Source organism: Cottoperca gobio, chromosome 13 (assembly GCF_900634415.1).
Source record: "Cottoperca gobio chromosome 13, fCotGob3.1, whole genome shotgun sequence".
Classification (NCBI taxonomy): domain Eukaryota; kingdom Metazoa; phylum Chordata; class Actinopteri; order Perciformes; family Bovichtidae; genus Cottoperca; species Cottoperca gobio.
The window spans coordinates 5,355,145-5,366,510 of NC_041367.1; the positions used below are offsets into that span (position 1 = coordinate 5,355,145).

Consider the following 11,366-nt stretch of genomic DNA (forward strand, 5'->3'; position numbering starts at 1 on the left):
TACATAACATGCTGACACACACTCACAGAGCAGAGAGCAGGGATCATCACCTCTGCTTACCTGTTTGCATTTTCTTTAGTCACATCTCCTGCTTTGAGTCTCTGAGGCCATTCCTCTGGACAACGATGGCCCTTCAGGCCTTTGGAAAGCCGCATCAAGAATGAACCAGCATCACCTAAAACAACGCAATATTTACAGTTTAACTGATGTATTTGCCATACGGTCCAACACTAGAGTATGAATCAAAAGCAAAAAGTGTTTGTTTAAAAGTCCCCAATACAGAAACAATAACTATCATGCAAACTCTATTTTAATTCTTCTGTAATGACAAATCAAATAATAGTGTTTCTTTTTAAAAAAGGCACTTTCTTCATGAATCACCAGAGATCTAAAAAAAGGATTAACTCGTGCATCACCGCAGCAGCTTGTGAACATACCCTGAATTGCTATAGTTGGTTTCCAGAACATGTCGGAGTTTTTCAGCAGCTGCGTGTTATCTCTGTTGACAGCGATTATCTTACTGCGTCTGTTAAGAACGCTGCCGTAGCTCAGCCGGAAGTCACACACAGTGCCTGCAACACACAACGATCAACATTTCTCCATATTCTGGATAGCCTGTGGCTCTACTCGCTACTAATACACTTCAAACTACAACAGTAATTTAACAAACATAAAGCAAATTCCAGAGTTCATTTGAGCAAAGAACAACTGTCATTCTATGAACCTTAAATAAAGAATTTAAATTATTAAATGAATATTCAATTAATTGCACTTATACACTGTAAACCTTTGTTAATCAATCACCCCCTGTCATCTTACATTTACTAGTTATTATCTGTCATTTAGTTTTGTTGGATTATGAAGTAATCTATTGTCTAAAAGCTGTCATCGCTGTGCTAACATATAGGAATTAAACTGTAAGACTGTACGCCTGACCTGCTAAGAGCACCACGTCGGCCTCCTTCAGAGCATCTCGCCTGTTCTGTCTGATGTGGATGGGACTGTCTTTACCCAGCATGCCACGGGACATGCCCCCAAGGAAGCAGGGGATGCCCAGGTCCTCCAATGCCTTCCTATAAAAGCAGTTAAAACATTTGTATCTAGATGAGTTGCTAAGTAAACTAACCAAAGAACACGTCAATGCTTTGCTAATGAAAGTCACAGAGTTTGAGTACTTTCTGTATCAACAGTGAGCAACCAAATAGAAAATAAGGTCAGGAAAGGTAAGAGACAGGATAGAAAAGTAGAGAAAGAGGGGGCGTGTAACACATTTTCCTTTACCTGATGTCATCGACCGGCGTTGGGGGTAGTGTTGCTTGGCTGCCCAGCAGGATAACAGGTTTCTTGGCTCGACTCACCAGCTCTATGCACTTCTGTATCTATAAAATACGTAGGGAAAAAGCATTAGAATGTTAGTATCATGCCATGTTGCATCAGCAAGAATGTGTAAGTAACATCAAACCTTTACTACCATGAGCTGTCTTACCTGGTCGTCTGTGGCTTGTGGGATGTCAACGGGAAGCGGAGACACGTCTCTCTTCTCCCAGGCTCCAGCAAAGATGTTCATGAGGTGGTTATTGAGGTACCTTACACAAAATCAGACCATCAGGTGAATTCATTTTAAATATGTATTATTTCATTTTTGCCTTATTTGGACAGTTAAGAGCGACATTAACCGTAGGGAGGGAGGGAGGGGGAGAGAGAGAGAGAGAGAAAAGTGCAAAAGCTCCAACCATCCATTTGCGTATGTATTTTACATACACTAAATAGCAATGTACAGTGTATATAAAACATACCATGAGACAAATTTTCCCATCAGGCCTTTGGGAGGGTTCTTTACACCAAACTCTTTGGACACAAGATGGTAGGGATAGAGCGTGTCGATGGGGAACTCTATGAAAACAGGACCAGGAGTTCCCGACTGAGCGATGGCCAGGGCCTTCCTGACAGTGGGCACGATCTCCCTGATAGTCCTGATAGAGGCACAGAATTTACACAGCGGCTTGAAGAGAGACATCTGGTCGATATCCTGCAGCGCTCCTCTGCCCTGTCCCATGAACACAGTTGATGGAGAGATTAGACACTTAGGTTGAGAACATTTAAGATGAGGTGTAAAACATTTAAAAAAGGACCATCATACCTGAAGTAGTGTACCAGCAGCTCCTCCCATGAGCAGCAATGGAGATTCAGCCATCTGAGCGTTCTTCACTGCTGTCACTGTGTTAGTGAGACCTGGGCCAGCCGTCACTGCGGCTACACCAACAGTGCCTAGTGGGGAGACAATCAAGAACGCTGTCAACCAGCCCCAAAAAACACACACTCATGACTGACTTAAAGAATTAACTAGACACTGAGAAAGTTCTCTCTAAACGTATTATTATGATAGTTTGTTTGCTGTTCCAGGGCTAAAATATTGGCACAATGAAATGCAATCCAGCTACTATTTATACTCTTAGTTTCACAAGTCAAAACTACTGCAAAGAAAGACATATTTACCTAGACACACCTTAACAAGGCAAATGCACACCCAAATCTTTTATTCTGCATAACTGCCGTTAACATGATATGAGCTCAACTAAGACTGAGAGTCTTGTAACATAAATCTGCACCTGAGAGTCTCGCCACGGCATCAGCTGCGAAGACAGCAGTGGCCTCATGTCTGGTGTCCACAATGCGGATCCCAAGCTTCTCGCAAGCCACCAGGATAGGTGAGATGTGTCCACCGACAAGGGTGAAAACGTACTTGACCCCGTGGGCTCGGAGCACCTCTGCCACGCTCTCGCCACCATGTCGTGGGCTCTTTGTCTCAGCCTGGGGTCAGAGGATATAATACAAGTTAAGTCAGAGAAGAGAAGAGTCAGATCATTCCTATTCCTTCCCTTATTGGACAGAAGTAGGAAGATAATAGGAAGAGGAAGGTTGTCAGGGTGAGTTTATAGCCCATCTAAAAGGTCATCGGTCACACTATCTCACTCTATCAGGTCATTCATATTTCACAACAACCACATATCGTTCTGGCCTGCAGGGGTTAAGTACCTCTGGGGATTTGTGCAATCCCACTAACAACCTGGGTGTTGTGATAGCCGCTGTGCTAGAAAGGCCGGTCAAAGTTTACGTGCATAGAGGCCATTTTACTTTTCACCTGTGACAGTTTACAGGTGTTTTTCTAAAGCCAGATAATACAGGTGTATTTGCTATGACTGGTATGTGCAATGCTGCTTTAAGATACAAATGCATGTGGAGAAAGGAATACAAAAACATGGAGTTTATGATAACCATGTTGAATTGTGACAACATACCTTGTGAAACAACTGGTAGAGTAAGCCAAGTTTGTAGGCTGCAAACACAATCCCACTAACTGCAATGCCCGCAGAGCATACAAGAACGGTGCCAATGTCTGCAAATGACTCCATGTCAGAATGCGGAAGCAAACCTTTATTTATTAAAAAAAACTCAACTTAGCTAAACATATCCAAACCTACTCTTAACTGGTCCAGCTCAGCAGCTCAGCTCGGCTAGGCTAAGGTACTGTGGAGCTGCTCTTACAACCACTATGCTACCATTTTGAAAGTTGGAATTGTATCAATACATTCCCTGTGAAATAAGCTAATATTAAGTTACTGACAAAAGGCTGTTAAGGGCATGTAGTCGACTCTTCTGCTAGTTGAAATGACCGAGTGCTCTTCCTGCAACTGCTCTGCCGACACAGGAACACCAACGGATATATTTACAAGTCAAGCTAGCTATAGCTTATGCAACTTCCGGCTATTATTTTCAAAATAAATCCATAGATATAAAGAGCCCCTATTACATGATATATTTGTTGTTTATAGTCACAAATATGCTTACCGATATTTATATCTGTATATAAGTACTGTAATATGATTATTATATCAATATCATTTGCCAGGAATTGAGTCAATAGGTGTCCGTGCTGGCCAGTATAACAAATGTTTACTCTTTATTGTGAAGGAAAAGAGGACTTCTTTTCCGGTTACTAGGTTTTCTGGTGAAACTGATATGTGGTTGTGTATTCTCTTGGTGTGTATAAGTGTCTTTTGTTAATAAGAGAGCGTCGCTCAAGTGACGGACAAGCCTTTGGTCCAATGAGAAGCTTCTGAGGGCGTGTCACGCTGTCAAAGGGCCAAACAGGTCAAACACAGTTATTTCTAATCAGAACAAAGTTCATACCGAAATGACAACACGAGACAAATCAGGCGATGTTGCATTGTCGAATTTAAGGCAACAGAATCAATGGCAACATGTAACATTTCACTCAACATTTGAAGAAGAATAACCATAGGCTGCTGCTGTACAACAGCATTTGAAAATATTATGGTTAGTTAATTAATAGCTTCAAGTCATATGACAATAACTGCCAGTATCAATAAACTGTCCCCTTATGTGTGTGCATAAATGTGTGTTTGTTGTTGCTGTACATTGTTATCACAGCAGTGTGCAAAAGGGGAGTTTGTAAACATCAATTGTCTTTCCATGATCAGGATTTTCAGCAAACAGTATTTTGTCATCCGCTTTTTGTTCCTCGAAAACAATAATCTGAAAGAGAACATAAAAAGTACACAACATTATAGGTACTCAATTTGCCACAAATTATCTATAAAATAAATAGAAAGCAATGGTGAACTTCATATCATATATATATATACATGCGTATACCTGATTCTCTCCACTTCTGAGCCAAGGTCCTGGAAGATAAAGGTAATGTTGGGGACCAACGAACCAATGGCGTCCAAGGTTCTGCCCATTGACAAACACGGCTCCTTTACCCCAACCCTGTGGATAGATACACTGGTATAATCAGAAAGGACCAATTTGGACTGCTTGTAGTCAAATTGTAGTTAAAATACCAAGGAACCAATGTAAACACTGGTGTAAAGCAGTACAACTAAAGGCATTAGAATATGTCAAACATATTCAGGAATGCTTCAAAATGTCTCAATTAGAGCATACATACAGATGTGACACAGAGACTAAGATGATTTTATTATACAGGCATTCAAAGTACTGTATTATGATCATTCGTAAATATAAGAACTAGTAGATCAGTATGAGACATTCCCTGGTTATAACAGATGCAGTTTAACATGAAGGATTACTCACAGGGAGTTTGATGAAGGTGTCTCTGGGAGGACCATCCACATACAGTCTGGCCCGGAAGAATCCAGGAGTGGAGGGCGACTTGAAGTCAGACTTCCACTGACCTGAACTCATTAATCTGAAACGAGATATATAAGACATACTAAGCTGAAATCAATCTAGACATTATGAACCGAGAAGGATTTGGCGTAATATGATAGGCCTAACTGAGATGTGCAGGACAGTGTGGTGTAGTGAGGGAGTATAAACTGTTTGCAAGCAGTTGAGCATGTGTGGCATTACTTTAATGTAAACAAAAGCAGTTAATCATACACCCGCAGCACTAAACAGCTAAATGGACTCAAATATGCACGGTAAATTAGCAATAGTTTATAAGAACGAAGAGTATTTTAGGGTGAATCTGCCCTTTAATTTACAACCAGCAAGTGTTCATTAGTGTCCATGAAGACGTTTAGTTGTCTGACCATTTTCATAGAATGAAAAATGAAATTCAGTTTACCAACCTTTCCATAAAATCTGGCTTCATGTCTAAACAGAAGATGGTAAAGCCTCTCAGAGGAGTGTGACTCAACAGAACATCTCCCACAATACCTGTAATACAATATGAGGTCTTGAAAAAGTTAGTAATTGTACGCAGTGGCAGTGATTTAATTTGTTTAAGTGAGCTTAAGCACTTAAGGTCTGAAATATACATGAGCAATGCACAATGGGTGTTCTCAGCTGACTGGACTGGTGTAAAAACAATAAACTAATGTTTGAGGGCAGAATACCTTTGCGCTGTTCATTCAGAGCTTTCCCATAATTCACTCTTCCACAGTTCTCCACCAGCAAGCTCAAGGTCATCTCCCCCTGTAATGCACGAAACACAAGGGTCATTAGGAAAGTTATTCAGTAAAGAAGAGGGATCACAAATGAAAATAGTGAATGACAGAGAATACTCTGATAGGGTCCACATGTGATGCATACAGAAGCCCTCTCAAACAAAACTGTATACATCCATCCTTCTGGATATATATTTAACCCCTTGTTTACAACATCTGGGAAACAACTAACAATAATCTTCTGCCAGCGTTTCTGCATATTTTCCTAAATGAATCATTACAACTTTAAAAAGGTGTTGTTTTCCAATTATAATTAAGACCTCTGACAATAATGATACATGAAGTGGATATTGTACCATCCTGCTATACCCTTAACAGAAGGAAACACTGTACTTATATTATTATTATTATTATTATTATTATTTTTACCAGTCGCTTGTACTTTTGTCTTGGGAGCGGTTGGGTACCTTTTACTATTGTGCACCAGGTATAAACAGTGACTATATTGTGGTCCATATGTGTTCACTCCAAAGACAAAGGCTTGTCGTTAAAAAAAAGTCTGGGATGCTTTAGACTTCTGAGTATAAATACATGTGAGTATAATTTTAAAACATAGGTGTTTCAGGAGCTAAGGACATGGGGGTATATGGATAAATGTCATGCACATCTAAGAACAGCCACAATAAACACCTTTCCACCCGGGAGTACCAGCTCATGAGTCTTGTAGTCCAAACTACCAACAAATTGTCTGTCTGCAAAAACCTAGAAAACATGAAAAGTCACAATGAGTCACGGTATCACCTCCAAAGAAATGAAAGTATATTATGCGTGTATTGTACTGTATGTGTGCCTGTCTGTGTGTCAGTCTGCATATTCTCACCAGTGCTCTGTCTCTGATATTGTTTCTGGAGTTGAGAGTTCCTCCACTGGTGATGGTGGTTTCATACAGTGTGTAACCGTATGACTGACCATTGTCATTGTTGACGGGGAGGTTCTCCATGTTCACCGGCCTCTCCGACCTGCATGGCTGGATGGATGGTCAAACATCCTGAAGTATAACATACAATAATCTGGCAGAACACAGTCACACACATCCGATCTCTGAGGACGATGAAATTAATTCTGCATCTGCTTGATTTTACAGGCAAAACTGCAGCGGTTAGGAAGTCCCATTCTCACTGAATGAAATCTGTATGCATGCACGACACTGCAACACACTTGGAATAACAATAGAGTCCACCAAAGAGCATAATGAAAGATACTCCCGAAAAAAAGAAAAACAGGTGTGTTGAAACCTTAATGCATGAGAAAAACCCCGAGCTGCCAGGTGTGAGACATCTGTATTGAGCATGAGCAGCGTATTGCTATATCTCTAAACAATTGAAGACACCGAAGCAGACACGCAGGCTGATAACAGAGATGTTCTGTCTGAAACTCACCACATCTCACATGTTGCTCTCATCCGTGCAGGGACCCTTTATATATCCGACGGAATGGATAAAACATTTTCCATTAGGCCTATATTATCAACTGTCACACCTGACAGGTGCTTGCCTTCTGTAGCTTACCTTGTCGGTGAAGTGCAGGCTGTCCCACAGCGACAGGTGCTGCTGGATGGCAACAGGGTCGTACGCTCTCCTCTCCTGAAGAGAGGGCACTTCAGGAAGAGGCTCAGCTGCAACACAAGTTGGCAAAAACATTTCATTACGCTGATTGCGGCAGACTCAATTACTCTGGGTAATGAGGTCATCCAATTAATTGTTGGGTGTGCGTAGTTTCTCATAAATTGTGTAACGCAATCAATGATGCGAGACATTACAGTGGTACTGGCTGAACAAATTCCTCAAGAGTTGATATTTTGGGGTGCAATCTCCAGCCTCAGATAGCGGAGCGTCGTAATCTGCAAGGAAAATGTTTACAAAAACAATAAGAAGCAATGCACTTGTTAAGGGGAATCATATTCACATTCATATTTGGTCTCTGAGCTCTAAGGTAATTCCTACCAACCATAACTGGAGATTTGAGGTTTGTAGGTGCCAAGGTCCATGGCTCCATTCATGAAGCCAAAGCTGGTTCCCCCATGAAACATGTACAGATTAATGGAGACACCTCTCTGCAGGATCTCTGACACAACAGCTAGCATATCTGTAAGCCATATGCAAGTAAATGATGACATAATACACATTGTTTAGTAAGGCAGTAATGTTCTTTCTCCTTTGGTTGAGGTGTCCTTGAACAATACCTGAACCCAACAGCTCAACAATGACAATCTGAATGTCTGAAAACAGACATGGCCCATTGTGGAGCTCCTAAGTGTGTAATAGAACAAATGAACTGCAGAGTTATGCTGAAAATGAGCATGTGGTTAGCATAAATGTTCAATGATGGTTGAAAAGCGTTTCCATACCCTCAGCATGGAACACATGGTGATGTTCTCCCCAGACGTCAAACCAGCCGGACCAATACTCCATCACCATTAGAGGTTTCTGGGGCTACGAGAAACAGAACACATGCCTGCATTAAATACATATCTTACTGTCTAACTGTAATTTAAGAGTCATAGCAAGATTTTTACGAGAATCTAAATGCGACAATTTCCTCGTACACAATATCCTCATCTCATCTTTTTTGTTACCAGTAATCAGTTGTGAGAGCCGAAGCTACATTACCAAAGTTAATACCGTTAAAATCACCTGCATGTCAGCTAAGTGCTGAATGGCTCCGAACGACAGTCTCTGAAGGTTTATTGTTTTTAGAACTGAAATGAACAAGATTTAAATCAAATGAAGGACAAAGTCAAACAATGAAATACATTATGACTGTACTTTACAATAATGTTTCAATCATATAATAATAGGAATAATATAATAAAATAATTCAATCATAATACAAAATAAATATCCTAAAAAAAATACACAATATTATAAAGAAAAACTAAAATAATGTTTATTTTTTCCCCCCTTTTGAGGGTTAGTAATCTTCATTACCTCCCTCCATCCCTCCATAGCTCAGGCCCTCCCAGTTGTCTGATGTCAGCAGGAGCTCCTTGATCCCTCTGGACTGGAGACACTGCAGGATTTGTTTTTACAATGCATTACATTATACTGTATTGTAAACATTTAAATCAAAAAGAACATTAGTAAACTCACATGTTGTATATAAGTCAGGTAATGCTCATCTTTGGCATATGATCCATACTCGTTCTCAACTTGAACTGCAATGATCGGACCTCCCTCTTCAAACTGAGCAAACAAGCAAGGAAACAATAAATGCTTGTGTCACTGAAATCTCACATTGTTCTCGCAGGAAATATTATAGCAAAACCTTTGTTTTAATACTTGACTTACCATCAGAGGTTTGATAACTGAGATCAGCTTGTCAAAGTAGAGGTTAACAGCATCTACAAATCCAGGATAAGTTGTCCTCAACTGCATGCCTTTATCTTGCAACAACCAGCTGAAAGAAACACGACAACAGCTTCATGGCGTGCTGCTAATACACTGCAATATTTTGAAAGCGATGGACATATGATGTTACCTCGGCAACCCGCCCAAGTCCCATTCAGCGCAGATGTAAGGTCCAGGACGCAGGATCACCCACAGACCCATCTCTGCTGCGAGACTGACGTAGGCCCTGAGAAAAGCAGAGACACCTTCTGCTTCAGTTAACTAATAACCATTGTGCGTGTCATTATTGTCAACATAAATATTGTCATGTCAATATTTACCATCTACAAAGAGGAAGACACTGAACATAAAAGCCTTACTTGAGGTCCAACTGATCGTGAAAGTTGAACGTTCCTCTCTCAGGCTCATGCAGATTCCATGGCACATATCTAAAAAACAAGCCAGCAAGAAAACAATGTTTTGTAGCTTAGATTGTGGTCCAGTAAAAACACTATTATATAGACACAAACACATTATATTTATTCTGATCTGTGCTTGACCTTCACTAGTAACAGAATAGTGACAATCCTGTGATATTAGGTGTAGTCAAGTTGCAAAGGGAGCCTACGTCGTGAGAGTATTGAGGCCACAGGCCTTCATTTTCAGCAGCCGGTCCTCCCAGTAGGCTCTGGGGACACGGAAGTAATGGATGGAGCCCCCCAGGATGCTAAAGGATTTTCTCTCCAGAGTGAACTGAGACGAGTCGGCCCTCAGACCCTCCACACGGCTCATTCTTCTCACCTCAGGGTGTTGTCTGGTGGGAAAAAACAGATAGATTACCTATAATGGAAAAGCCCCATCTTCTGAAGCAGGTTATACATGTAGGATAATAGAACAGCTGTGAAATATCGTACATAGTATGAACATGAATGGCACAAAATAAATGTATTTTTTTACATGAACACAATAAAAAGAAAACGTACCAAGATTTAACATGAAATAACTTACTGAGATTTAACATCAAAGTCCCAAATGCAGAATAACAGATAATCCCAATTACATCAAATACATTGCAGTACTTTGAAGCTAAGCTTGCAGTGAGCATTTGAAGAGAGGATGGTGCTGGGAGGCCTCAAACACTCTGGATAAGGGAAACTATTGTTGTTTCAGAACAAACACTACAATAGTGCTGTGTCTCTCTCCGTCTCTGTTTCTCTGTCAGAGATAGATGCATTATATTGTAAACACATACATATCGGCCTCATGATATAGTTTACATAAAGAATATACTGATGCCGTGGATGTTCTTCTTCTCTGCCCCACTAAGGATATAGTTTGAGTGTTCATTTTCCCTTGCTTCTGAGAGCACATCGACCTTTTGTGTGTATTGATAAGATAAAAGGTGGAGAGACCATAGAACATGGGGCACCACGACACATTACAGACCAACAAGACCAAAGGTTTATTATTTTGCCTCTGCAAATTGTAAATGTTGTAAAATTCAGTAATGTCATTGTGTAATATATATATATATATATATATATATATATATATATATATATATATATATATATATATATATATATATATATATATATATATATATTTGCAAATACTGTAAAAAGCTGAGTAGATCTATGGTCATGCTTTTGATGATGGCTGATGGCTAAAGCAAACTGTGGGGTGAATTGTATTCTTTGTATTTACCCAATTACAAAAATAAATAAAAGCAAATAAAATGGAGGTGGAGAGAATAATGATATTAAAAATGGATGTCATAACAATATTTCGTTTCAACTTGGACAGGTAAAACAGATCATAGTCTAACATGCATAGGAAGGATTTAAGGAAAACATGTTTGGTAGTTTGTTTGAAGCAAACTATATATACTGTAGCCTACTGTATATATATATATATATATATATATATATATATATATATATATATATATATATATATATATATATATATATATATATATATATACTTTATATTATATATTTCTTTCTTCTGCGTTTCTTCATCAGCGTAAATGTGCGAC

The 11,366-nt window shown here is 39.7% G+C and overlaps 2 protein-coding genes across 3 annotated transcripts in view; both read right to left on the minus strand.

The window, feature by feature from the left end:
- ilvbl (ilvB (bacterial acetolactate synthase)-like) overlaps nucleotides 1-3,707 on the minus strand; it is a 5,880-nt gene extending 2,173 nt beyond the window's left edge. The window contains exons 1-9 of the mRNA XM_029445582.1: nucleotides 3,300-3,707; nucleotides 2,610-2,811; nucleotides 2,141-2,268; nucleotides 1,797-2,047; nucleotides 1,487-1,586; nucleotides 1,282-1,379; nucleotides 937-1,073; nucleotides 438-572; nucleotides 61-175 (exon numbers count right to left, since the gene is read on the minus strand). Of these exons, the coding sequence (XP_029301442.1) occupies nucleotides 61-175; nucleotides 438-572; nucleotides 937-1,073; nucleotides 1,282-1,379; nucleotides 1,487-1,586; nucleotides 1,797-2,047; nucleotides 2,141-2,268; nucleotides 2,610-2,811; nucleotides 3,300-3,413 (1,280 nt within the window). The 5' untranslated portion in view covers nucleotides 3,414-3,707. The remainder of the gene's footprint in view (nucleotides 1-60; nucleotides 176-437; nucleotides 573-936; nucleotides 1,074-1,281; nucleotides 1,380-1,486; nucleotides 1,587-1,796; nucleotides 2,048-2,140; nucleotides 2,269-2,609; nucleotides 2,812-3,299) is intronic.
- A 511-nt stretch (nucleotides 3,708-4,218) lies between these two features.
- On the minus strand, nucleotides 4,219-10,457 carry LOC115018255 (beta-galactosidase-1-like protein 2). Of its 2 annotated transcripts, none has more exons than XM_029447174.1 (19): nucleotides 10,334-10,457; nucleotides 9,954-10,139; nucleotides 9,706-9,774; nucleotides 9,477-9,572; nucleotides 9,287-9,395; nucleotides 9,089-9,181; nucleotides 8,927-9,008; nucleotides 8,633-8,697; nucleotides 8,347-8,431; nucleotides 7,947-8,084; nucleotides 7,759-7,839; nucleotides 7,508-7,614; nucleotides 6,820-6,966; nucleotides 6,630-6,701; nucleotides 5,889-5,967; nucleotides 5,622-5,709; nucleotides 5,122-5,236; nucleotides 4,678-4,794; nucleotides 4,219-4,557 (listed from the first exon to the last, which is right to left on the minus strand). In XM_029447174.1, the coding sequence occupies exons 2-19, from the start codon at nucleotides 10,115-10,117 to the stop codon at nucleotides 4,447-4,449; spliced, it is 1,818 nt and encodes a 605-aa protein (XP_029303034.1). In that variant the 5' UTR covers nucleotides 10,118-10,139; nucleotides 10,334-10,457; the 3' UTR covers nucleotides 4,219-4,446. The 2 variants fall into 2 exon arrangements, with proteins under 2 accessions (XP_029303034.1, XP_029303035.1); XM_029447175.1 differs by having other exon boundaries at nucleotides 10,309-10,394.
- Between the last annotated feature and the right edge of the window lie 909 nt (nucleotides 10,458-11,366).

Bases quoted from the DNA above. Each gene is read 5' to 3' on its own strand.
- LOC115018255 (XM_029447174.1), bottom strand. From the start codon at position 10,117: ATGAGCCGTGTGGAGGGTCTGAGGGCCGACTCGTCTCAGTTCACTCTG. The intron at 9,396-9,476 runs GTAACATCATAT...TGTTTCTTTCAG, and splicing joins GACTTGGGCGGGTTGCCGAG to CTGGTTGTTGCAAGATAAAG. The intron at 5,710-5,888 runs GTATTCTGCCCT...ATTGTATTACAG, and splicing joins TCTGAATGAACAGCGCAAAG to GTATTGTGGGAGATGTTCTG.